The following is a 28000-nucleotide window of genomic DNA, read 5'->3' on the forward strand; positions in this document are numbered from 1 at the left end:
GGACATAATACATACAAACTGGCACACCCCCTTATAATTATATGTGAAAGCAGTTCTCAGTCAATGGTTTCAGAAGCTTTTCTGTTAATATAATCCTTATCAGGTGAGTTAGAGAAGTTGGTGGATTTGAAGTTGCATGTTCTAGCTTCCCTATTGTCCTAAGCAGCAATCCTAGCAAGAGGAGACCTCTTAGTGATACTAGGGATTTTGGGATCTGTTGCTGACAGGGCGGCGCAGGAATGAGACACAGACGCAAAGTTAAGAATTAAGGGAGCAGGGGACCCACCGCATCGTGTGCTAAGTGGATGCTAATGCATCTGTGCTCCAGCTATTTATTTGTTTCAGAAGATAAGAGAGTATATGCTAAGTGTCCTAAGGCATGCAGAGCCCACCAGATACCTATGTTTACATCCTGTTGCATATCAGAAGGAACAATCTAGGTTTAGGACAATGGTAAACGTTGTCATCATAGTCACAAGACACATATCTTTACAAGGTGCGCCTGCATAGCATTCCATGCAGGCCTGCAGCCCAGCATTCCAGGCCGTCACCCCGAACATGGTCTAAGTAACATGAAAGACTTGGTTCCCCACAGGGATCTAAATGCAAATAAACTAGAGGTAGGATTTAAGGTCTGTGTTGGGAAATGGGATCAAACAACAACAACAATAATAACAGTAGTAGGAAATGCTTACATAGCACAAATGTTAACTCATTCAATCCTCACAGCAACCCTGTGGAGTGGGTAATACCACTACTCCTATTTTACTGATGATAAACTGAGGAATAAAGAGGTTCAGTATCTTGCCCAAGATCACAAACCTGGTGAGTGTGGCAGAGCTAGATTTTGAACCCAAAGTGTCTTGGTCCAGTAGCCAAAATCCTCTCTACTTCTCAGTTTTAGCCATTATAACCAGGGTAAAGTACATCCATAGCTTTGTGTGATATAGTTGTGGGGTGAAGTCATAAAATACAGTGATGATTTTCCATTCTGTCCCACGCTTTATATGGAAAGAAGAAGTTGGTTCAGATTATAAATTGACTAGAGATAGAAACCACATCTTGTTCATATTTATATCTTCCAGGGTCTAATAACAGCCCCACCCTCCCAGGACACATAATAGGTGCTCAATAAGCATGAGGTACAATAAATCAAATAGTCTGTATTATTTCTCAACCTTGATGTAAAATTCTTTTTCTAACTGAACAGGGAGGTGAGTGGAAATGCATAGCTCTACCCTAAATTCTGAAAAGCAAGTTGGCATTTAGTCATTAATCTTTTTTGGGGTCAAATTCTTTCACCAAATCCTATATCTGAACTCAAAGCCTGGTTCTAGTCCCTTCTGCCTACAAGGCTGCTGGTCCCAGACAAACAGATCATTGGTTGCTGCCCTCACCTCCCCCTCTGTGACATGGCTCATCACCATATCTGTTAAAGTGTGGATTGCACTCAAGACTTGGAAAATGATGGGCCTGGGTTCTAATCTTGGCAGCATAGCTATATGGTCTAAGACAAGTCATGCAGCCTTTCTGAACTCAGTCCCTTCATTTACAAAATGGAGGTAATGATATTTTTTCAGAGGATGACTGGAGATTTAAATAAGATCATATGTCTGAAAACCTGGCCCAAGGCTTGGCACAGGGTAACTGGGTGCTCAAAAATATAGCAACTGAATTTCCTGATTATACTGCAACTTCTTGGAGGGCTGGGATCAAGTCCATATTTCTTTGTCTGGGATCTCTCTCAACTTTCTGAATGCCCTCAGAGAGTTCAGACAGTCAATCCATCCTCCCCCAGCCTCCTCACCCCCAGTTCCATCACCAGAATCAGAATTTGTTCATTTATTGTTTATTGTGTTTAACCAATATTTGGGGTCATTTGTGTTCTGTCCCAGGAGATATTTGGCTATCGGACTCATGGCTGCCGGAAAACCCTCTGCCTTGCTGGATCCATCTTCTCATTTGGGATCCTCCCGTTGGTGTTTTACTGGAGACCAGCTTGGCATGTATGGGCAAACTGTGTCCCATGTTCCTTGCAAGAGGCAGACATTGTGTTGCTGAGGACAACAGTAAGTGTATATCTGGTTTTGAACCCGCTTGCTCTTTTTCCTGGACATTGTGTTATAGGATCACTGTGGGGAGATTTAGACAAGGCAGGTGGGGGTGGGGGGTGGAGGCTCCAGTCTCAGGTCTTACATCCATCACAGCCTTATAATAGCCAAGAATTAAATACTTTGTATATGATGGGATTTGATTAAGCAAACCTATTTCACAGGGTTTTCCTTTTAAAATTGTGAGTTTTGTGAACAAACGACCCTAATGTGAATATGTTAAAATCAGTGTATGGAATAACCATGTTTATACCTAAAAATAATAGGTAGTGGGAAGTAGCTACAGGCTATGAAATTCATTCATATCTTTCCTTTGGAATCCTGATTAATCCATGTCTACCCCACACCCCCACTGGAGTGACTCAGGAGGAAGGGAGGGGGTGATTTGGGGAGAAGACGGGGACACCCCTCCAAGGAGGATGCTGTCTTCCCCTGCTGATTTGAAAGCGTCACGGTTATTGATGGGGGTGTATTGCATCCTGCACATATGCTCAGGTAACATAATGCAACCATCCTGTTCCCAAGGTCATCACCTCTCTCTGCTAATGTAAACTCCTGATGTTAGGTGAGTTTCCTTATATTTGATCCTGTAGCATTTCCTCATAGCACTCATTAGATTTATGTAATGTCTGTTGTTGCTGCTAGACTGCAAGCTCCACAGGGGAAGGGACCATTTCTAACTCATCGATTGCTGCATTCCCAGTTCCTGCATGTGGGTAGGGGTTCCATCAATATGTGGTGGCTGATGGACTGAAGTGGATATTCTTATTGATGGGAGTCAAAGTACAGCCTCACGGAACACTCCTTTCTGACTGACTTTTATGGAGTGTTTCTAACAATGCATCAGCCCAAATGACAGATGATGACAACTAAATTCTTGATAAATCAACCTCTGCTGGCATGTTGCCTTCTTTTTATATATAGTAATCTTTCTAGGTAAACATTCTATAAAATGCAGCAAAAGGAGAAGGTAGCAACAAGCTTATAACTAACAAAAAAAAAAAATCCAAACTTCAGCCTTTTCAATTTCAAATTTCTGTTAGAACCTAACTCAATTACAGTGAAATTAGGAATTCAATGAAATTTGTCTTTGTTGATTTGCTCCATTTGAGTCAGCCCCATCCCTCATTTCTGGCTCCTGGGCCCTTCAAGAACCATCAGCTTTATGTCCCAACCTTGTGTTTAGCTGACATGTTAACCATGATAAAGGTGAGAGTTGAGGCATCTTCTCATAAGTTCAACTGTAATTTAACTAGAGATTCCAGGAGTATAAACTTCAAGACATTAAGAATGCAAAGATTATTGTGGAGTAAGAGGAGGTCACATCGATGATGTTGGGAGCCCTACTGCACTGCTGCTCCCAATCGTCCTTCATGAAGGCTCACAGAACATGCATAAGGGAAGAGTGCCTGGTGCTTACCTAATAAGACTTCATTTGATGGGTGAGGCAATAGGGCCTGGAGAGGTGATGCAACTACCCAAACTCAAACGTGAGGCAGTGGCCTAACAAGAACTAAATCCCCTGTACCCTGAGGCCATTCCTAATGAACTGTACTTAGACCAGTGGTTCCTAAACTTTACCTAGCATCCGAATCATCTGGAGAGCTTGTTAAACTTTAAATTGCTGGGCCCCATCCCCAGAATTTCTAATTCAGCAGATTTGGGTTGGGGTACAAGAATTGGTATTTTAACAAGTTCCCAAGTGATGCTAATGTACACTTTGAACCATTCTCAAAGTGAGCCGTACTTTGAGAACTGCTGCTGTAGGTAGTCATCACTCCCATCTATGAGCACATTTGCTCACTTGGCCTGTGGGAGAGGAATGGAGGTCTGGACACTCACTTTATGGCCCAGCCAATACATGTTTACACAGTCTCAGGGGAGATGATCTAGATTTAGCAACGCGTTGTAAATGTTCCTTCCATACATTGCCTGAGTGTCTTGCTGGGGTTGAAGTCGAGAGAGGTTGCAGAGACTCTCATGGTTTGTTTTGTGGGTATCACAGTGGGGACACAAAAACTTAGGGAAGTCCACATCTTTGGGCTCCTTTGTGGGGTTAAGTCCCTCCATGTGAATTTAAGTATTTATGAGGTTCTTATTTTTTGGTATGAAAGGAAGTCTTGGAAAAGTACTTAGCTCTACCCTGCAGACTCTTCCATCTGCCCCCAGCTAGTTCTAAAGGGGCAAAACTTTTGATAAAGCAGATACAGAATTTTAGGGACAGAAAGCTTTCAGGGTGCTGTCATGAGACTCTTCAGATTAAAAACATCTGATTGGTTGAACTATTCTCTTTGGGGTTGCTGGCAGAGTAAAGGAACAAGCAGGAAAAGGGGAAATGGTCAAGGAAATGGAAAAGGAAGGGGAGGAAAATGAGAAATGAAGAAAGAAGTAGGCAAAAGGAACATGTAGAGGGAGAAAAGAGAAAGAGCCACTAAAAATGAAAGAAATGAAAAAGTGTCAACAAACAGGGAGATAGTACATTTTGGGATTTGGGGTCAAAAGTTTCGGTTTTTTGTACTAGTAGTGACACCTTAGTTTTGTTACATAACCTTTTAGGACCTCAATTTCTCTTGTAAATGGGGCTAGTATAAGTACTTAAGGCAGTGTGAGGATGAATTGAGATTATGTATGTAAAATCCATTTGCAGACTGCAAAATGCATTATCAAAGAACATTTTGCTGGCTTTTATTTTGTTACTTCTCAAGCAGCTCTAAGAGCTTGCTGTACACAAAGCTCACCCGTGGATAATGGCCTTGCTTCTCTGGGTGGTGTGTCCTCCTCTTGTTATCCCAGAGGCCTGGCTTTTCTTTCTAGGACAGGAGACACAGGAGAAGGGGCTCTGTGGCTGGGAATCCCTAGTGCTCATCCACGCTCAACCAGGTCAGCTTTTCTGGTTACATGTAGCTAGTTCTGCAACCGGATATGTGCTGGGAAGACAAAAAATATTGATGCCTTGGTGAGCTGAGTTCCATCCTCCTGTTCATTTCTTTGCACCTTTGAAAGTCTGTTAAACCTCTCCCCTATTTCACCACCTCACCATAGCTAATCAGAGCAGTCTCAACCAGCTTCATTGCCTTTTTCATTTTGATTTCAACTTTAATTTTTAATTACCTGCTCTTGTGTGTCATTTTAAATGAATTTGCTATGCTAAAGACTCTCCAAAGAAATGAGGTTCTAAATCAGTCTATGTAATTAGATAAGAACTCAATTATTTTGAACATTCTTACTATCTGAGCCGTAGGTAAAAATAGGCTTTGGGCATCAATGGCTTAAAAGTCTCCAGCTAGGTTATTTGCATTAAAATAATGCCTTAAGAATAGTTTATTTGAATTATATTACAATTGTTGGATTATAATGATTTTCCATTAGGGAGTGCTGTATGATTCCTACCTGCAAATGTGTTGTATATCTTTTCTTCATGTTATTAAAAAATCAGTACTTGGTATTTATCATCAGTCTCACACTGGTTAAATTACAGATCATTATCACAGATACTGATTAGGTAGTCATTTCTTAACATTAAGGAAAAGGCCATGATGTACTGAACGTCTTTGGTACTCAGCTTATTTTCAGTTCCTCTTCTTCTATTAAGCACCTCTAAGAGTGAGATTTTTCCAAATGATAAGATTAATTTCATAATTTAAAAAATGAAATTCTATTCGTTATTCATCTACTTCTGAATTTTAACCAATATCTGTAGCAATACCACATTTCTATGCAAATACCTTGATTTGCATTCACTGGCATTTTGAATTCTGACACTCCTGTTGATTTCCATAGTTTCTCTTTATTATAATTACAAATGCATTTTTCCTTCACTGTCATTGTGTGTCACATGTTGTCAAAGAGCCAGGCATGATATGCAGAAGAGAACTTTGTGATGATTAGTTATTAAGCCTGACTCAAGGCATTCCATTTTGATGTTTTAATGGGGAGCACTGTCCCTTCTGTTTCACCTAAGGAAGATGACAGTGCTAAAGGCTTTAGTATGAAAACTTAGAAATTCTGCAAATCAGCCATGCACATGGCATCTAAAATCCGCCAGTCCACCAGGATTCTTGTCAGTCAGCGGCATTTGTGTTTACTGAATCCTTTAACTCCCCTGCTCCCTTACACTTCCTCTGCTCCTTGGTCTCCCTACATCAGGACCATTTTCTAAGGGAACCAGACACTTTCTTTTATATCTCTGGTATTCCCTTTCCCCTCCATTCATTCATTTACTTATTAATTCATTCAATAAATATTTACTGAACACCAACCATGTACAAGACATTGGTTTAAGTTCCGGGGATACAACTATGAACAAAACAGAGCAGACATCTCTGTGCTCACAGAATGCCATTCTAATGGATATATATATATATATACATATATTCACATTTTTTTTTTCCTGTAGAGTAAATACAGAAAATAGGTATTCTACCTCTACTCCCTAAAACCTACCCATTCTTAAGCCATATACCACCTTCTCTTTTAAGTCTTTGTTAATCCATTCTCAGTCCCAAATTTCAGAGGGAATTAATCACTTGTCCATTCTCTTTTAGCTTTGTATTTTCATCTCTGGTTATTATAATGTTTTTCACAGTTTGCCCTGTATTAAAATGCCATTAGCTTTACAGTTTATAAAACAGCATCTTATCAATCATTTCATTTGATTCTCATAACAACCCTGGGAAAGAGGCATTGTCATCTCCATTTTACAGGTGAAGAAACAGAGGACAAGTGACTTTGCAACTCAGTAAGTTTTAGACCCAGGATTTTCCTTCCTTCCTCTAACTTTCCTACCTTCATAAATTTGAGGGACACAGGCTGTATGCTAGCCCACATGCTAGCATATTGCAAGGGTCAGGGGGATCTATAAAATGATAAGTGAAACTAGGGTCCTTGACTTCATGGGATTCATCAGATCACTACACAAATACATGTAAAAATGCAGATATCATAAGCTAAGCTTATATTATGGCTATTATAAGCTACTTAGGAAAGGTTCATGATTATGACAGGAGTATATAAAAGGGATTGTGCAAAGCCAGTCAAGAAAGCCAGAAAAGACTTCCCTGAGATCCAAAGGTTGATAAAAGTTAAAAGGTGGTGGCAGCTGGTGGTTGGGATCATAGGGCTTGTTTAGGTAAAAGAAAGAGCATGGGCAAAGAACTTGAACCTGTTTTCTGACTAAGATCAGACATTTTTTGCCACTATGAAACATTCCTTTTTATAGCTTTTTCTTCTGTTAGATTATAAACTTTCTGAAATCAGTGAACATGGTTTACTTTCATCCCCTACATGGCCACACAGCAGTTGCTCAATATTTATTTAATTCAATTAAATAAATTGAATTAATTATAATAATTGGTCTTACCATTTCCACCAGTACTTTGTTACAAACATACTAAAGTGAAATGTCACAGTTGAGAAAGTAAGAGAATATAGTATCAGATTTCTTTTAGGTACATACTCCCTTTTCCCAAACTCCATTTTCCCACTCTCCCTTTCAACCAGGTTTTTCATTAGACATCTAGCCAGAAATCTCTGAGATTCTGTGGGCTGCCGTCTAAGAAGTGACTCTGTGCCTTTAAGATAAGTAGTTTTGAGGCCATTGTCCTTTACTTTATAACACAGGGCCATTTATATTGTGATTTAGTTTGCAAAGTATTTGCATGTAAGTTGTCTCTTTTGGTCCTTACTTGTAGAATTTTTTCCCCATTTTACAGATGCAGGCATAGAGAAGTTAAATTAAACACTCGGGGTTCCATAGCTGTAAGCAGTAGAAGCAAAACTTCTCTTGAGAATTGAGCCAGAGTTGAAATTAGATCTCTTACTCTCTGTCCAGTGATCAGTCTCTATAGATGCAATATGGTGAAGCAGTTTGAGTAAAGAGTCTGGAGTTCAACTACCTGGGTTTGATTTCTAGTTCTGCTTTCACCCTACAGTATAACCTTGGCCAATTTACTCAACCCCTCTCTGTCCCCATCCCCTCTTCTGTTAAATGAGGATGACAATGGCACCTCCTCACTGGTCTGAGGACTAAATGAGCTGTGCATAAATTGCTGAGATGAGACAGTGCCTGGCATGTAAGCATTCAAGAGTATTTGTTAAGTTTTTGCTATACATTGTGTCTCCAGACATTTCAGACAAAAAACCAGCTAACCCATTGCTCCCTCTCCCCTCAGAAAACAACAACCCAAACCAATCTCTTCCAAAATGTAGTCTAAGTTGTACAGGATTTTCTTTTTTTGGCATACAAATGTAGATACATGGATATAGCATTTTTCATGTAACTTCATCGATTTGGCCTTTTTTTCTTTTGCCAATTGACAACATGTTCCTGGAGTGCTAAGGGAATTAATAGCATGATTTCCCCAAAGCATATATCTTATAACTAACTCCTACATTTTAACTAATGTCAACTTTTTTCAGCTAAGCAACATGGGTCTAAGATCAGTGTGTCCAGACATCAATGGATCTGGACAAGAGGAAGAAAAAGAAATAAATGATAATTAAATATAGAAAGAATAACATATTGGCAAAATTATGGGTCTGCAAAAGTACTGCAGTGCTTTAAAAAGGGCCTGAGAAATTTAAGTTACTGTTACTTTATCCATAATTCTCTAAGTACTTCACTTTAGCTAGAGTTCAACCTTTTAGCATTGTATTGTATCTATCTCCAAGAGGAAAGTACTGATGTTTTAATGTTTCTTTGGAACTTTGCAGTAGGTTACTTTTTTCTTTCTAAGTCAAGCTCATAAGTTCATTTTTTATGTCGTGAAACTCCTACACAGAGGAGAAGTTATAACATTGGCCTGAACTTGAAGTGACCATTACACTTCTTCTAAACAAAAAGTTGGAATCAGATAAGCCAAGATCACTTGCCTTATTCAAATATAAAAGTTAGTCTGACATTTTCAGTTCAGAAAATGCAAGTCATAGGCAAAAAAACAAAACAAACAAAAACAAACAGGAGGAGGCGGGGCAAGATGGCAGACTGGTAAGCTGTATGTTTTAGTTACTCCTACAGGAAAGGAGGTAGAAAGCCAGGAACTGCGTGGACTGGACACCACAGAGCAATCTGACTTTGGGCATACTTCATACAACACTCATGAAAACGTGGAACTGCTGAGATCAGCGAAATCTGTAAGTTTTTGCGGCCAGGGGACCCGCACCCCTCCCTGCCAGGCTCAGTCCCGTGGGAGGAGAGGCTGTCAGCTCCGGGAAGGAGAAGGGAGAACTGCAGTGGCAGCCCTTATCGGAAACTCATTCTGCTGATCCAAACTCCAACCATAGATAGACGGAGACCAGACACCAGAGAATCTGAGAGCAGCCAGCCCAGCAGAGAGGAGACAGGCATAGAAAAAAAACAACACGAAAAACTCCAAAATAAAAGTGGAGGATTTTTGGAGTTCTGGTGAGCGTGGAAGGGGGAAGGGCAGAGCTCAGGCCCGAGCTCGGGCCCTGAGGCGCATATGCAAATCCCGAAGAAAAGCTGATCTCTCTGCCCTGTGGACCTTTCCTTAATGGCCCTGGTTGCTTTGTCTCTTAGCATTTCAATAACCCATTAGATCTCTGAGGAGGGCCCTTTTTTTTTTAATCCTTTTTTCTTTTTCTAAAACAATTACTCTAAGAAGCCCAATACAGAAAGCTTCAAAGACCTGCAATTTGGGCAGGTCAAGTCAAGAGCAGAACTAGGAGAGCTCTGAGACAAAACGCAATAATCCAGTGGCTGAGAAAATTTACTAAACACCACAACTTCCCAAGAAAAGGGGGGTGTCCGCTCACAGCCATCATCCTGGTGGACAGGAAACACTCCTGCCCATCGCCAGCCCCATAGCCCAGAACTGCCCCAAACAACCCAGTGTGACGGAAGTGCTTCAGATAACAGGCACACACAACAAAACTGGGCGTGGACATTAGCCTTCCCTGCAACCTCAGCTGATTGTCCCAGAGTTGGGAAGGTAGAGCAGTGTGAATTAACAAAGCCCCGTTCAGCCATCATTTCAGCAGACTGGGAGCTTCCCTACACAGCCCAGCAGCCCAGAACTGCCCTGGGGGGACGGCACTCACCTGTGACATAGCACAGTCATCCCTCAACAGAGGACCAGGGGGTGCACGGCCTGGAAGAGGGGCCCACTTGCAAGTCTCAGGAGCCGTACGCCAATACCAAGGACTTGTGGATCAGTGGCAGAGACAAACTGTGGCAGGACTGAACTGAAGGATTAGACTATTGCAGCAGCCTTAAAACTCTAGGATCACCAGGGAGATTTGATTGTTAGAGCCACCCCCCCCTCCCTGACTGCCCAGAAACACGCCTCATATACAGGGCAGGCAACACCAACTACACACGCAAGCTTGGTACACCAATTGGACCCCACAAGACTCACTCCCCCACTCACCAAAAAGGCTAAGCAGGGGAGAACTGGCTTGTGGAGAACAGGTGGCTCGTGGACGCCACCTGCTGGTTAGTTAGAGAAAGTGTACTCCATGAAGCTGTAGATCTGATAAAGTAGAGATAAGGACTTCAATTGGTCTACAAATCCTAAAAGAACCCTATCAAGTTCAGCAAATGCCACGAGGCCAAAAACAACAGAAAATTATAAAGCATATGAAAAAACCAGACGATATGGATAACCCAAGCCCAAGCACCCAAATCAAAAGATCAGAAGAGACACAGCACCTAGAGCAGCTACTCAAAGAACTAAAGATGAACAATGAGACCATAGTACGGGAGACAAAGGAAATCAAGAAGACCCTAGAAGAGCATAAAGAAGACATTGCAAGACTAAATAAAAAAATGGATGATCTTATGGAAATTAAAGAAACTGTTGACCAAATTAAAAAGATTCTGGACACTCATAGTACAAGACTAGAGGAATTTGAACAATGAATCAGTGACCTCGAAGATGACAGAATGGAAAATGAAAGCATAAAAGAAAGAATGGGGAAAAAAATTGGAAAAATCGAAATGAACCTCAGGGATATGATAGATAATATGAAACGTCCAAATATAAGACTCATTGGTGTCCCAGAAGGGGAAGAAAAGGGTAAAGGTCTAGGAAGAGTATTCAAAGAAATTGTTGGCGAAAACTTCCCAAATCTTCTAAACAACATAAATACACAAATCATAAATGCTCAGCGAACCCCAAATAGAATAAATCCAAATAAACCCACTCCGAGACATATACTGATCACACTGTCAAACACAGAAGAGAAGGAGCAAGTTCTGAAAGCAGCAAGAGAAAAGCAATTCACCACATACAAAGGAAACAGCATAAGACTAAGTAGTGACTACTCAGCAGCCACCATGGAGGCGAGAAGGCAGTAGCACGATATATTTAAAATTCTGAGTGAGAAAAATTTCCAGCCAAGAATACTTTATCCAGCAAAGCTCTCCTTCAAATTTGAGGGAGAGCTTAAATTTTTCACAGACAAACAAATGCTGAGAGAATATGCTAACAAGAGAACTGCCCTACTGGAGATACTAAAGGGACCCCCACAGACAGAGAAACAAAGAAAGGACAGAGAGACTTGGAGAAAGGTTCAGTACTAAAGAGATTCGGTATGGGTACAATAAAGGATATTAATAGACAGAGGGGAAAAATATGACAAACATAAACCAAAGGATAGGATGGCTGATTCAAGAAATGCCTTCACGGTTATAACGTTGAATGTAAATGGATTAAACTCCCCAATTAAAAGATATAGATTCGCAGAATGGATCAAAAAAAATGAACCATCAATATGTTGCATACAAGAGACTCATCTTAGACACAAGGACACAAAGAAACTGAAAGTGAAAGGATGGAAAAAAATATTTCATGCAAGCTACAGCCAAAAGAAAGCAGGTGTAGCAATATTAATCTCAGATAAAATAGACTTCAAATGTAGGGATGTTTTGAGAGATAAAGAAGGCCAGTACATACTAATAAAAGGGGCAATTCAGCAAGAAGAAATAACAATCGTAAATGTCTATGCACCCAATCAAGGTGCCACAAAATACATGAGAGAAACACTGGCAAAACTAAAGGAAGCAATTGATGTTTCCACAATAATTGTGGGAGACTTCAACACATCACTCTCTCCTATAGATAGATCAACCAGACAGAAGACCAATAAGGAAATTGAAAACCTAAACAATCTGATAAATGAATTAGATTTAACAGACATATACAGGACATTACATCCCAAATCACCAGGATACACATACTTTTCTAGTGCTCATGGAACTTTCTCCAGAATAGATCATATGCTGGGACATAAAACAAGCCTCAATAAATTTAAAAAGATTGAAATTATTCAAAGCACATTCTCTGACCACAATGGAATACAATTAGAAGTCAATAACCATCAGAGACTTAGAAAATTCACAAATACCTGGAGGTTAAACAACACACTCCTAAACAATCAGTGGGTTAAAGAAGAAATAGCAAGAGAAATTGCTAAATATATAGAGATGAATGAAAATGAGAACACAACATACCAAAACCTATGGGATGCAGCAAAAGCAGTGCTAAGGGGGAAATTTATAGCACTAAATGCATATATTAAAAAGGAAGAAAGAGCCCAAATCAAAGAACTAATGGATCAACTGAAGAAGCTAGAAAATGAACAGCAAACCAATCCTAAACCAAGTAGAAGAAAAGAAATAACAAGGATTAAAGCAGAAATAAATGACATAGAGAACAAAAAAACAATAGAGAGGATAAATATCACCAAAAGTTGGTTCTTTGAGAAGATCAACAAGATTGACAAGCCCCTAGCTAGACTGACAAAATCAAAAAGAGAGAAGACCCATATAAACAAAATAATGAATGAAAAAGGTGACATAACTGCAGATCCTGAAGAAATTAAAAAAATTATAAGAGGATACTATGAACAACTGTATGGCAACAAACTGGATAATGTAGAGGAAATGGACAATTTCCTGGAAACATATGAACAACCTAGACTGAACAGAGAAGAAATAGAAGACCTCAACCAACCCATCACAAGCAAAGAGATCCAATCAGTCATCAAAAATCTTTCCACAAATAAATGCCCAGGGCCAGATGGCTTCACAGGGGAATTCTACCAAACTTTCCAGAAAGAACTGACACCAATCTTACTCAAACTCTTTCAAAACATTGAAGAAAATGGAACATTACCTAACTCATTTTATGAAGCTAACATCAATCTAATACCAAAACCAGGCAAAGATGCTACAAAAAAGGAAAACTACCGGCCAATCTCCCTAATGAATATAGATGCAAAAATCCTCAACAAAATACTTGCAAATCGAATCCAAAGACACATTAAAAAAATCATACACCATGACCAAGTGGGGTTCATTCCAGGCATGCAAGGATGGTTCAACATAAGAAAAACAATCAATGTATTACAACACATTAAAAACTCGAAAGGGAAAAATCAATTGATCATCTCAATAGATGCTGAAAAAGCATTTGACAAAATCCAACATCCGTTTTTGATAAAAACACTTCAAAAGGTTGGAATTGAAGGAAACTTCCTCAACATGATAAAGAGCATATATGAAAAACCCACAGCCAGCATAGTACTCAATGGTGAGAGACTGAAAGCCTTCCCTCTAAGATCAGGAACAAGACAAGGATGCCCGCTGTCACCACTGTTATTCAACATTGTGCTGGAAGTGCTAGCCAGGGCAATCCGGCAAGACAAAGAAATAAAAGGCATCCAAATTGGAAAAGAAGAAGTAAAACTGTCATTGTTTGCAGATGATATGATCTTATATCTAGAAAACCCTGAGAAATTGACGATACAGCTACTAGAGCTAATAAATTTAGCAAAGTAGCGGGATACAAGGTTAATGCACGTAAGTCAGTAATGTTTCTATATGCTAGAAATGAACAAACTGAAGAGACACTCAAGAAAAAGATACCATTTTCAATAGCAACTAAAAAAATCAAGTACCTAGGAATAAACTTAACCAAAGATGTAAAAGACCTATACAAAGAAAACTACATAACTCTACTAAAAGAAATAGAAGGGGACCTTAAAAGATGGAAAAATATTCCATGTTCATGGATAGGAAGACTAAATGTCATTAAGATGTCAATTCTACCCAAACTCATCTACAGATTCAATGCAATCCCAATCAAAATTCCAACAACCTACTTTGCAGACTTGGAAAAGCTAGTTATCAAATTTATTTGGAAAGGGAAGATGCCTCGAATTGCTAAAGACACTCTAAAAAAGAAAAACGAAGTGGGAGGACTTACACTCCCTGACTTTGAAGCTTATTATAAAGCCACAGTTGCCAAAACAGCATGGTATTGGCACAAAGATAGACATATAGATCAATGGAATCGAATTGAGAATTCAGAGATAGACCCTCAGATCTATGGCCGACTGATCTTTGATAAGGCCCCCAAAGTTACTGAACTGAGTCATAATGGTCTTTTCAACAAATGGGGCTGGGAGAGTTGGATATCCATATCCAAAAGAATGAAAGAGGACCCCTACCTCACCCCCTACACAAAAATTAACTCAAAATGGACCAAAGATCTCAATATAAAAGAAAGTACCATAAAACTCCTAGAAGATAATGTAGGAAAACATCTTCAAGACCATGTATTAGGCGGCCACTTCCTAGACTTTACACCCAAAGCACAAGCAACAAAAGAGAAAATAGATAAATGGGAACTCCTCAAGCTTAGAAGTTTCTGCACCTCAAAGGAATTTCTCAAAAAGGTAAAGAGGCAGCCAACTCAATGGGAAAAAATTTTTGGAAACCATGTATCTGACAAAAGACTGATATCTTGCATATATAAAGAAATCCTACAACTCAATGACAATAGTACAGTCGGCCCATTTATAAAATGGGCAAAAGATATGAAAAGACAGTTCTCTGAAGAGGAAATACAAATGGCCAAGAAACACATGAAAAAATGTTCAGCTTCACTAGCTATTAGAGAGATGCAAATTAAGACCACAATGAGATACCATCTAACACCGGTTAGAATGGCTGCCATTAAACAAACAGGAAACTACAAATGCTGGAGGGGATGTGGAGAAATTGGAACTCTTATTCATTGTTGGTGGAACTGTATAATGGTTCAGCCACTCTGGAAGTCAGTCTGGCAGTTCCTTAGAAAACTAGATATAGAGTTACCATTCGATCCAGCGATTGCACTTCTCGGTATATACCCGGAAGGTCGGAAAGCAGTGACACGAACAGATATCTGCACGCCAATGTTCATAGCAGCATTATTCACAATTGCCAAGAGATGGAAACAACCCAAATGTCCTTCAGCAGATGAGTGGATAAATAAAATGTGGTATATACACACGATGGAATACTACGCGGCAGTAAGAAGGAACGATCTCGTGAAACATATGACAACATGGATGAACCTTGAAGACATAATGCTGAGCGAAATAAGCCAGGCACAAAAAGAGAAATATTATATGCTACCACTAATGTGAACTTTGAAAAATGTAAAACAAATGGTTTATAATGTAGAATGTAGGGGAACTAGCAATAGAGAGCAATTAAGGAAGGGGGAACAATAATCCAAGAAGAACAGATAAGCTGTTTAACGTTCTGGGGATGCCCAGGAATGACTATGGTCTGTTAATTTCTGATGGATATAGTAGGAGCAAGTTCACAGAAATGTTGCTATATTAGGTAACTTTCTTGGGGTAAAGTAGGAACATGTTGGAAGTTAAGCAGTTATCTTAGGTTAGTTGTCTTTTTCTTACTCCCTTGTTATGGTCTCTTTGAAATGTTCTTTTATTGTATGTTTGTTTTCTTTTTAACTTTTTTTTTCATACAGTTGATTTAAAAAAGAAGGGAAAGTTAAAAAAAACAAAAAAGAAAAACAAACAAACAAACAAACAAACAAAAAACACCACATAGGTTTCTTCCTCTATTTTTCTCTCCAGATCAAACATGGGTCCTCTGTGTACATTCAACTCTTTGAAATGTACTCAAATTATTTTCAATCCTACTCTTCTAGAGTTCAAGGATTGATCTGGTTAATTCTCTTGATAAAAAACAGGTAAAGCTTGCTCTATGAAACTTCAAGTGCAAAAATCCCAGGTTTTCTAAGTAAACTATTTGGATTATTTCCATTACAAACCAATTATTTAAAATGGTAGCTCCTCTGGTGCATTTAAGTATTTTACAGAACATTAACTGCTCAGAACAGAGCTGCGAAACAGACTAAAATGGGAGAAGCCATTTCCAGTTAAAGATGTTTTTTTTCTAGAAAGGAAAAATAAATATAGTGACTCTCAGAGATTCTAAATTGTCCTCAAAGGGAAAATAAATTCCTTTTACAGAAAGATCTCAGAAACAGCATGCTGTGAAAAAAGAGGTGCAGAGCCAATCACAAACTGGTTGCACCTCTGCTCTGGGCCAGATCTTGGACAAGGTGCGTATATATTATTGCCTTTAATTCTTCAAACATCCATGAAATGTGGTATTATTATCCCCTCTTCGCAGATAAATAAAATTAGGCTCAGAGAGTTGAAATGATTTTTAAGACTCTCTGGAGGAGCTGGGATTTGAGCTCAGTTCTCAAGCCTGTGCTGTTTCCACTATCAGACAACACCAAACTGAGCACTGGAGAGAAGTTTGATGATGGTGCTTGAAGTGATCTCTTTAGATCGACATACTTTTCCTCCGTTTGTTTGCTGTTGGTTTTCTTCCTTAAAATTTTGGATGGTCTTCTTAAAAAAATATGAGAAATTTGTGCACAGTTCTCAACAGGGCAGAAAACAAGTAAGAAGTCAGTGTCACTATATTACTCTAAGAAAAGCTGTTGTCTCATTCTGTTGTCTTTTATCTTGCCTCTAGAATTCTACTTTGCACCATATAGATTGAAGTTACAGGGCTTGAGGGGAAAGGGGATGGCAGAAAATGGGGTTAAAGGCAATTATATCCAGACACTTTCATTTTAATAATACTACCATTCAAAATAAGATTGACATGTTCAGATGAATTTCAATCTTTAATATCGACTTAGACATGCAGTTGTCACAGTGGATTAACACTAGCTTTTGAGAACTTGGGGCCAATGTCCCACACTGTCTTTCTTTTTTTAGGCATCACAGTCTAGAGGTCTGTTTTCTATCTCACAGGACCAGAGGGTGACACCTGATTTTGGGAATCACAGTCTCTGATGACAAGAGAAAAGCGAGTATGAAAAACTGGATGCTATTTATTACACAGTGCAGAATTCAAGGCAACTTTCATACATATGCCACAGGCACCATGGGACAATTTGTTGGAATGAAGGAGGAGCTAAAATTTGGAGTGGTATATACTAGACTTGAGCAATTCTTAGCCTCACTAATTGTGTTTTCTCATCTACAAAATGGAGATGATAATATCAACTTGGAAATTTGTAAACCTAGAACAGGATAACTGATTCAAAAAGTTTTTATAAACTGCTAAGCAATTATATGCAAATTATTTTAATTCATTAAGAGGACCAAGAGTAGCTGTCTTCATAACTGTCTTGCTTGGTGGCCAGAGGTCTCTGGTCTTGATGGTCCTTTTATAATTTGTGCTCCTATTTACCTACAAATGTCTGTTTTTCTTATCAAATTTTTCATTGAAACTTTGTTCCTTGGCAGTCTTAGTTCAGGCTGGATATAAAAATGGCAGTCCAATAAAACTGTATTTTTTTAGCAAAATGCAGAGTAGAACAGAAGTTAGAAGAGGGCTCTGGAGGTGGCAAGAGGGGGTCAAATCCCTGCTCTAATATTTATCACATAGTCTTGATTTCTTCACAGTAAAATGGGGATGATAATTAACAATAACTGCCTAATAGGGTTTTGTGTGTGTGTGTGTGTGAGGATTAATTGAAATAATACATGAGTAGTCCTATGTGCCTAGAATATAGTAAGCACTCAATAATGCTAGCTATTTAGTATTATTATTAATAACTCAAAGTTCTTCGGATACCAAAGCCCTCTTTGATGAAGTCAAAGACAAAGCTATATAATGCTAAAATATGTCAAGCTGTGTTCTAGGGAGTTAGTTGCCTCTGCAGCCATGCCTGTAACATGTCCATCAGTACAGTGGCTCAGCTGCTGGAAATTTAGCCATCTTTGGGGATTCTTAGATTCTGATCTGAAGGTAACTCACGCAAATTTGATTTGATTTAGTCAACTTTTATTTTCATGATGGTAATAGCCAGTTTCACTGGTTTTTAAAATTAATTCACTAAGTTTCAAATTTCTATTAAGCTTTCTCTCCACTGCTCTTCTCCCCTCCCCTTCCTGCCTCTTCCCTTCCTTCCCCTCCTAACTTCCCTTCCCTTCCCTTCCCCCTCTTCCCTCTCCTCTCCTCACCTCTCCTCTTCCTTTGCTTTGCTTTCTCCCCCTGTCCCCCTTTCTTTTAGAATCTGTGCTAGGTCTGGCTGGAGTAAAGACATAACCTCAAACATGGTCCCTACTCACAGTCTGGGAAGAGTGGTAAGGTGGACAGGCAAAGGCCAGTGCAATGAGGCAGTATGTGGTAAGAATCTTGAGTACCCTGATAGTTTAGAGGAGGGATCTTTTGGAAAAACTAGGGGGGGATCTAACCATGTGAGACTTAGAGAGAGAAAAGAGAGAAAAGGATGTGTATTCCAGGCTGAGGAAACAGGAGAAGCAGCGGCATGGAGGTGGGCTGCTCTAGAGGACAATCAATATAAGAGATTTACTTTCAATGAACATTGCATCTCTTCTCTGCCTTCTGCAGAGACGGCTGGAACACTTTTCAGGGGGAAAAAGTGGGTTTGGCAGAGACAATTCCCAGCTCTGACCTACATTCGCCAGTCATCTGTTTTTTCCCAGGTTTGACTTCTCTTGCCATTCTTCTTAGCTCTTGAGGTTTATCAGGCATCCAAGTGTGTTACACATGTAGCATTTATCCATTTAGATAATAACAACTGTTATTATCACATCAGTTTTTATGGGACCATTGTGGTACCTGTTAATCTAGTGCTGTTTCTTCCAATTTTATTCTGGGATGAAGTATTCAGTGAACTGCAAAGAAATGCAGTTTCATTTAGGATCATGCACGAAGGTACCTTCTTCAATCCTGCCTGTGCCAACATCTTGACAATTACCTGTGGGCAAGTTCAGTCCATGCATTCAGTCTTTTTTCTATCCGTTCATCAGACTCTGAGCAAGTCACAGAGCTCCACATGAGTAGGGATTTAAGGAACAATAAACCATAGTCTTTGTCTTCAAGGTAGTCTAGAAGAAGTAAAAGAATACAGGACAGAAAGTGACTAGGACACAAGAGAATGACAGTTACGCTTCTTGGGAATTAGCACGGTGACTTTTTCTTTGTTTCTGGTGGGAAGGTGATAAAAGGCCTGCTCTGGAGGAGCTGGAATGTTAGACCAGGAAAGATGGAATGGTTTAATTGACTTGGTTTCATCTCCTTAAGAGACTCAGAGGACCTTGGAAGGCTTGTTTTGTTTTCTTTTCCCTGTGAAATTTTGTATCTGGTAGTAGCCACATGAGCTATTGGGAAAAATTGTCTCTTACCTAGGGATGCCTCTCTCACTCGGGGGCTTTGTCATGTGTCAGTGCCTCCTCTCCAGATGATGACTTTTTCCCTCAAGGTTCTATATCTACCAGCTTTCTAAAGTATATAATTCAATCTAGAATGCTCACTGACTCCAAAGCTTATAGAATTATACTAAAATGATGTATTTCAGCTTGAATTTTAGCTTGATGACTTCTCTTAAATTCACGGGGATTTTGGTGTCTATTTCCTCAGGATGAATTTCAAACTTACTCTCGGAAAAAGGTAATGTGGATCTACCTGTCAGCACTGAACAGCGTGTATGGTCTCACTCACGACCACCCTCTCATTACAGATGAGGAATATATCATCAATAGAGCCATAAGAAAGCCTGACCTAAAGGTAAGTAAAATTATGGTTGCTGATGATGCCAGAGACATTTAGTCTTTTTGTTTTTCCAAATATAAGGCTAAATTCAGGTCCTCCACTGTGCCAATTTTCAATTAACAGTGTAAAACATTATAAAGAATATGAACTTTGGAGTCAGAGAGAGCTCTGTTCAAAACTCAGCTTCATCTTTCTCAACTGAACTGTACAACTTTTGATCCGTTACTTAACTGTGCTGAGCCTCAGTTTCCTCATCTATAAAATGATGATAAGGATGTCTACATCTAATATTAATTGATGGAATTAAATAAGTTTAGGGATACGATGACCATTAAAGTGCCAGGTCCACAGTAGATACTTAATATATACTAGATCTTGATAGTATCATATCCCATAGTATAATACAGATTAACGAGGTTAATCTTACAGTAAAAGTATTTAGCCAGGAATACCCGGGGAGTTTACCCATGTTCACAAAATGAGCTTATTTTGAATTCTGTAATTCAATATTTAGGTAATTCCCATCCCAACATATTGAATTAGAACTACTCAAATTATGACTAGTTAACATTTACACAATAAAAACATTTCATAAGACCGATTGTTTTCTTACATTTATGCACAGACAGCTGTTTAATTTTTAGGAGCTCAAGATTGTTTTTTTACTAATAAAAGTCAATTGCTGAGCAGTTGCTCTATTGTAAATTGTAATCACCCAATTATTTTAACAAAAGAGGTCAATCAACTCCAGCCAACAGATGATCTCATCTGTTAGGTAGCCATTCACCTGGGGCAATAAGTGTCCCAAAGCAGCTTTTTGGACATGGCATCAGCGTATTATTGCCTTGAAATTTCAGCATCTTATTTGAATCAAATGACTAAGTGGACAAACAAACAAATGAAGAAACAATCAAATAAACAAAATGTGGGAAAGGGGCAAGTGGGTAGAAATGGAAAGATCTGGTATCCGCAGGCTTGTTATCTTCATTAATCAGTTTTTGGTGGGGGATGTTTGACTAGTTGCTGTCTCTCTGAATCACCTGTTTCTTATCTATAAAATGAGATTGAAATCCCTCTCTGCCTGCTTCTCAGGACTGTTGTGAACTTAAGATGAAAGGTTGGATATCAAGGTGATTCATGAACTGTAATGAGCTACAGTCATATAAAGGTTCAAAACCTTTCACTAAAGGCCAGAGGAGATGTCCTGGGCTCAGCCACGATGACACTGAAAGCAATAACAGTAATAACAAGACGATAACCATTCAGGGCCATGTAGGGGGAGTCTGGAGACGTCCACGAAGAACTATGTCAGGTTTGTAAACATAGGCTAAGAGGATACATTAAGGACCATTTTGTAGGATTGCATACAAAGCTGAAACTCAGTGCTTAACCTGTTGAACAGGATATTTTTATGTGTTCCAACAAGAAATGAAGACAGGGAAGCCTGGGGAGGGGGCGGGGGAGCTCCCTGATTCTGAGCAGAAAGGTGAAATACACCAGTAGCAGACCACTGATTTCCTTATTACTGTTTCCTGATCTGAAGTTCCAGGAAACTGGGACATAAACTCCATTCTTTGCAAATATTATGTCTAATATCTTCTTGCCAACTTCTAGAGACTTCACAGGTGATGAAGGATGCATAGAAATTCCAGGCAGAGTATGTTTCCTGCTGGAGGAATCTCAAAGATGCTTTAAAAGTCTAAGATGGAATCATTCTTCTCACGCTGCCAAGGAATGGCCTCAGAAATAGGGGAAAATGGAATTTTCCATTTTCTGGTCTGCGGTAAAATTATCAGTAACCTCTTTATTCCTGGTTATTGCTGCCTTCATCTGCTGATGTTTCATGCCTACTATGTTTCATAAATTCCTCTGAGTCTGTGATTTCAGTCTCTTTGTCTAAGTACTTGAACTGAACAGAGGCCTAACAGTCTACTAAAGTGTGTGGAAGTATTTTTTAATTCAGATTTTTTAAATTTATGGAATGAATAAAGTGGGCAACCCTAACTCTTCTGAGACTAGCTTGAATATTATATTCTTTGAGAGACATTTGACTTTGGAGCCAGGTGGGCTTGGGTTCAAATTATAGCCTTGTATCTTAACTGGTGTGATCTTGGGCTACTTTATCAGAATGAAATTTAGGTGCAAAGTGAAAATGAAAATAATATCTGCCCTATTAAAGTATGATTAAAAAGGACTAAAGATAATGTGTGAATAACCTCAAACTACTCAATAAACGGTAGCTTTGATTAAAATCCAGCTCTATTTGCAAACTTGCAGGGAATACTGAAAAGGAAAGTGGGTTGTGGGGCCAGAGAGTCTTGATTCCAAGATGCTCCCTGGGGTTGTTGGCTTTCAGATACTCTTTCCTCACCTCTGGCTTGCAGATTGAAAAGAAAGACTCATTTCCAGGGCCAATGCACTCCAATTTTACACTGAAAATCAATTGGAAAATGAGATTTATTTAATAAAAAGTTATTTTGCAACCAACCTCACTGAAATAAACCCTTTTTGTAAAAATTTTAAAATAGAGATTTTTAACATTTTACTTGGTAACTTGGAATATTTGTGTGTATACACATATACTAATTGAGTTGGGTTATGATTCATTTGAGGTAATCCAGGTCTTTGAGTTTAAGGATTTAAGCTATATTTCTAGTTGAGGAGGTTTTAGAAAACATTCATTTGTTTATTCAATAAAAATGTATTGACTCCTTACTATGTACCATCTATATCCTCTTTCCAGTTTTAGAATTTATAATATGGTTATACTGACTCTAATATTCATAAGTATAGATATTTAGAAGAGCTGAAGGGGATCTTAGAAACAATCTAGTCCAAGTGCCTCAATTTACACATGAGGAAACTGACATACAGGGAAATTTAATTGAATTTCTCAAGGGCACAAATATCAGAGCAGTGTTAAAAGAAAGTTTTAACAAAGTGCTTCTCAACTTTGGCTACACATTAGAATTACCTGGAGTAATTAAAAGAATGCATATGCCTGGGCAGCACCCCAGACAAATTAAATCAGAATCTCATGGGGTTAGGACCCAAACACCAGGTTTAAAGTTTCCCAGATGATTCCAACCAGCAAACTGTGTCTAATAATTATTGCTCCTTAGCAATATGACAGTCTCAGTTTTTCCCTTTGTGGTTGGTTAGATCACCAGTTAATGGAAATTCAGATTCATATATAAAGTGGCTTAAGGAAATCAGTAGCAAGAAGGCACAATTGTCACAGCATTAACCTTTCCTATCCGCTGCCAACCCCCTTGGGCCCTCAATGCCTGGAACACATTTTTCTTGGAATAATCTCCTCTCTCTCCTTCAGCCAAATCTGTTTACTGGCTCTTTGGTAGTTTATTCCACTAGTCCATTGCCTATGTGATAAAGTCCCAAGTACCTTATCCAGTGTTTAATGCTGCTCATAATCTGATTTAATCTTTCCAGTGTCCTTCCCCATTCTGCGAACAAATAGGTCTACTCATTACTCAAAGTAACTTAAGCATAACCTCTTTGAAATGCCTTCTTCCCCCTCATCTGAGCAAAATCCTTCCAGTCCTTCAAGGCTGCAGCTCAGATGGCATCTCGTCCATGATGTTGTCTGTCACCTGCCCTCCCTATCTTTTTATAACATTTCAACACCTTTTTATTTTTTGACACATATCAGATTTGACTATATTGCCTTATTTTCTTATTTCTAAATATATTTTCTTTACCTTCTTGGACAGTGAAGTAGTGGAATACAAGGACTGGATTTTATTCATAATTTAATCCCTATAGTTGGCTCATGATAAATGTTAATTCATTTATAAATATTATAAATATTCATTATAAATACTAATTCATTCATTCAGGTGACTTCAAATAAAGAATACCATTTGTGTAGTAGGAAAGGCTAGGATAGGATAGGAAAGGATATAACTGTAAGTCAGTATATTAGTATTCTATCTTTGTTTCTTCCACAAAAGCTTTTCTAGCCACTGTGTTGCTGTGCATTCTCAGATCCTCAAACTTGGTACTCTTCTTTTGAAGGTGAGATGCATAAAGGTGCAGAAAATAAGATATGTTTGGGACAACTTAGAAGGACAGTTCCAGAAAATTGGGTAAGTTGTTTCAGCAGTTACCTACAAAGAAGAAAAAGTTATTTCAAAAATATAATTGCTAAGGATGTCTTTTGTTATTATTATTTTAGCTCTTTGGAAGACTGGCTCACTTCTGCCAAGATACATCTAAAATTTGGATCAGGTCTAACAAGAGAAGAACAAGACATTAGGTAGTGTCTACACCAGCTCAAAAGAACTGCTACCAGTTAGCCAAATGGAGAGCCCAGGAAATGGTTATCTTAAATAGTTAATACCAGAAAACATTGTAATGTTCTGTTTAGTATTATTAAAATAAAGTGCTTTCACATATATTATTTCACTTCATCTTCAGAATAACTTTGTGGGGGATGTAGAATAGATAGCACCACCTCCCAATGTTACAGATGAGACATCTGAGGCTCAGAGATGTTTCATGGCCTGAATGAGGTCACACAGCTGGGAAGTTGGCATTATTGAGTAAGAATTGAGTTCCACACTTTCTGACTATAGGTTTAGTGCTCTTTCTATTATACATAATACTTAAGTTTTTTATAATAATGATATTGAGCTAGTTTTGATTGCAATCAGGAAATACCTACTATACCATGAAAACAGAATTAAATAATAATTGTGGAGCATCAGAAGAATATCATACATGACATGTAGCTCCACAATTCCAGACAGTTCCTGGGCACAGGAACAAGGTTTAGGAAAGGTACTGGATTTAATGTTAAGAATTTGTCATTATTTACTGTTTGGCTTTAAACAAATATCTTTTCCTTTTTGGGCCTTAGTTTCCCAATAGAAGAAAGGAGGAGGAGGAAGACTCTGTGAAGGCCTCTGATTCCCACCCTTCCCTCCACTCCCCACCCCCAACACTATTTCAGAACTTGGAAGAGACTTGCAATATCAGAGTCTTGCAATATCAGCATCACCTGAGAACTTGTTAGAACTGGAGAATCTCAAACCACAACCCAATCTTAGGAATCAAAATCTAAATTTTAACCAGATCACCAAGTAATAACTATGAACATTAAAGTTTGAAAAGCACTGCTCTAATACATTTGCCCAAGCTATATGACCTGAGTGTCTACATGAAAGGCACAGAGAGAGTGGTTAGTGTTCTCAACAGCAAAATAAAGTTATCATCTCCTCTGCATAATCAAAGAAACACTTCTCTGGGTCTTCAATTAGAGGATCATACAATCCTGTGTTTAGAAATATTTTTTAAAGCCCAACACCTTTACTTACATATTTTTTACAAAATCTGTGCCTTCACAGAAAGTCTGATCAGGGGTAGGAAAGTAGTACAGTGTTTCCTCATCAGCCAAATGATTTTCTCTTAATGACTCCTTCATCCCACACACATGGAGTCAGAGTTGGGAAGAGACAGAGTAAAGAAACTACCAACCCTGAAACTACCTGAATGAGTCACTGAACCACCTGGGAGAGAATCTAGTTCAATAAAAACATTATGATTGTGCTAAATTTTTTTTTGCACCTGGGACACCTCCCACCTCCGCCAGTTATTTTGCGAGGGATAGGAATGTTATATAACAAGGGAGGCATACAATTGATCCCACAAGTGAGAAAGGGAACATAGAATAGACCTTTCATTTTGAACAGGTGAGAAAATGAATTTCATTTTTATTATTAGTGATTAAAGTGATCTGTGATCTCTTCCCATAGGAGGTTAATATGTGGGCCTAATACTATCGATGTTGAGATCACTCCAATTTGGAAACTGCTCATCAAGGAGGTAACCAATATTTTCTCTTGGTTCCCTGTTTGGCTAGATAGAAATTGGAGAAGCTTGGTTCTAGTCAAATGAACAGGAGAGCTACTTGTTGATAAGTAACTTTATTTAAAAGAATGCCAAGAATATTTTCTTCATCTCTTTTCTATTTTTTTTTTTTTCGTGGAGTCCCTTTTTGCACACATTGTCTGATACAATATAAGGCATAGTGCTCATGTATCTGCTTATCAGTTAATGACGGGATGAACACATTTCTTTTCTTTTTGCTTTTTAAATACTATGCTACTTACCCTGTTTGAACTTTGAGAAACTAAAATAATAATAATAAAATTCCTTTTCTTATGAGTGACAGACACAGTTTCCTTAACCTACAACATTGTAGGAAGACCATCTGTTCAGCCTTTTTCAGACCATTAATTTCAACATGTTTGTCCCTCACTGGGGGGGGAGATTGATTATCCCTTCCAAAGTTGAATTTTTTCCTTTTTACTGAATCACTGCACTTATCATTTTTCATTTTATGGTGATTAGTATCAAACCAAAATCATTCAGCTATACTCTGAGTCTTCTCCTGCTCTCCAGCCCCATCTCTCCTTACTTTTATAAAAGCTTGCCCTAAAAATCCCCAAGGTTCTTTCTCAGTATTTCCCAGCAAGCGTTCGGGCATGAAAGAAAGTGAAACAAAATCACAGGAAAGTTTCTGTGTGCTTCTTCCCTAACCAGAAGCAAGGACCCCCATTACTGTTCAAGACAGATGAAAACCAACTCGAGGGAATTTGAGTTAGGCCACAAAATGGTTTTTTTTTTGATCAAAACAGGATTACAACTGTTGGAGCTAATACTGCCTCTCCCCCAAAGTGTTCTAGATGCGATGCTCAATTACAGCTTGACACTTTCAACTCAAGTCTCTACTCATTAGAAAATAAATATTCAACTCATCCATTAATATAAAATACCTTAATGGTTTCAAATATAACAGCTGTTGTGGCATAGAAAAGAACAATAGACTATAAGTCAGGTTAGCTTTGTACACTTGAACCAATACCTTATCCTTCTGAAGGCCAGCAAATGTAAAATGGAGATGATAACATCTGCTCCTCATAGAACGGTTGTGTTGGTCAGTATGATGACATGAGACACTATTTTATAACTTATAAACTGTGACAATGACTAAAAGCAAATGCTTGGGGGTTGAACTGTCTGGGTTCAAGTCTCGGCTCTATGGCAGTCTCAGCTGTGTGACCTTGGGCAATTTATGCAAGATCTAAGGCTCGGTTTCTTCTTCTTTAAAATGGAGATAAGAAATAATTTCTGGTTAATAAGACAATTATAAGAATTAAATGAGCAAATGCAGGTCAAGTTGCTCAGTGCAGGGTGTGGGACATGGCAATTGCTGAATAAGAATAAGACAATTGTATGGGATAATTAATGACATGGAGATGATTATGAAAACAAGCAAGTCAATGAATAGTTAAGTGTGAAGCCTAAATATTTCCCTTGTCTTCTTGTTTTTATGTCTGCCAACAGGTTCTAAATCCATTTTACATATTTCAACTCTTCAGTGTCTGTTTGTGGTTTAGTGAAGACTATAAGGAGTATGCATTTGCCATCATAATCATGTCCGTCATTTCCATAGCTTTGACTGTATATGACCTCAGAGAGGTGAGTTTTCCTGCCAATTGTATGCTCTCAGAAAGGGAGCGGTAGTGACTTTATTGAACTTTTTATAGAAAGGAGAGTCATGAAATCATTACTGCCCACTCCATATTCAATGAGACACATTTGTCCATATGGAGAACAATGCTCAGAACATCACCGATGCTCTGCAGGTGTTAGTGCTTCCCCTTCCTCCTCTAACCTTTCCAGTTATTTATTCCCTCCCTTCAGCTTACCCCAGACTGTTTGGCCAGGAGAATACGTAGGTGAAAAATCATGCCGATAATACTAATGGACCTCCAAGATGACAGAAGAGGGGCAGAAGGTGGGAGGCTCTGTTAAGTAGAAACTCCTTTGGCCTTTGTGTTGGTTGGTATTCATCTGAGAAAACCACAATCCAACTCTCAGCTTTCTTTTTGCTATGCCAGGAGAGTTGGGAGCTTTTGGGAGAAAACCACATAGAACACAACGGTGATTGTACCATATAAATCCATAAATGCCATCCTCACCTAGGAAAGCCTTTCAT

The 28000-nt window shown here is 38.7% G+C and overlaps 1 protein-coding gene across 3 annotated transcripts in view; it reads left to right on the top strand.

The window, feature by feature from the left end:
• The window catches only part of ATP13A4 (ATPase 13A4), a 212941-nt gene that overhangs the window by 98184 nt on the left and 86757 nt on the right, over positions 1-28000 (top strand). For all 3 annotated transcript variants that reach the window (XM_037838137.1, XM_037838118.1, XM_037838129.1), the window contains exons 2-7: positions 1896-2069; positions 19846-19992; positions 24013-24083; positions 24173-24253; positions 25752-25821; positions 27346-27480. In XM_037838137.1, the coding sequence (XP_037694065.1) occupies positions 19879-19992; positions 24013-24083; positions 24173-24253; positions 25752-25821; positions 27346-27480 (471 nt within the window). In that variant the 5' untranslated portion in view covers positions 1896-2069; positions 19846-19878. The remainder of the gene's footprint in view (positions 1-1895; positions 2070-19845; positions 19993-24012; positions 24084-24172; positions 24254-25751; positions 25822-27345; positions 27481-28000) is intronic.

This window comes from Choloepus didactylus, chromosome 1 (genome assembly GCF_015220235.1).
Source record: "Choloepus didactylus isolate mChoDid1 chromosome 1, mChoDid1.pri, whole genome shotgun sequence".
Taxonomy (NCBI): domain Eukaryota; kingdom Metazoa; phylum Chordata; class Mammalia; order Pilosa; family Megalonychidae; genus Choloepus; species Choloepus didactylus.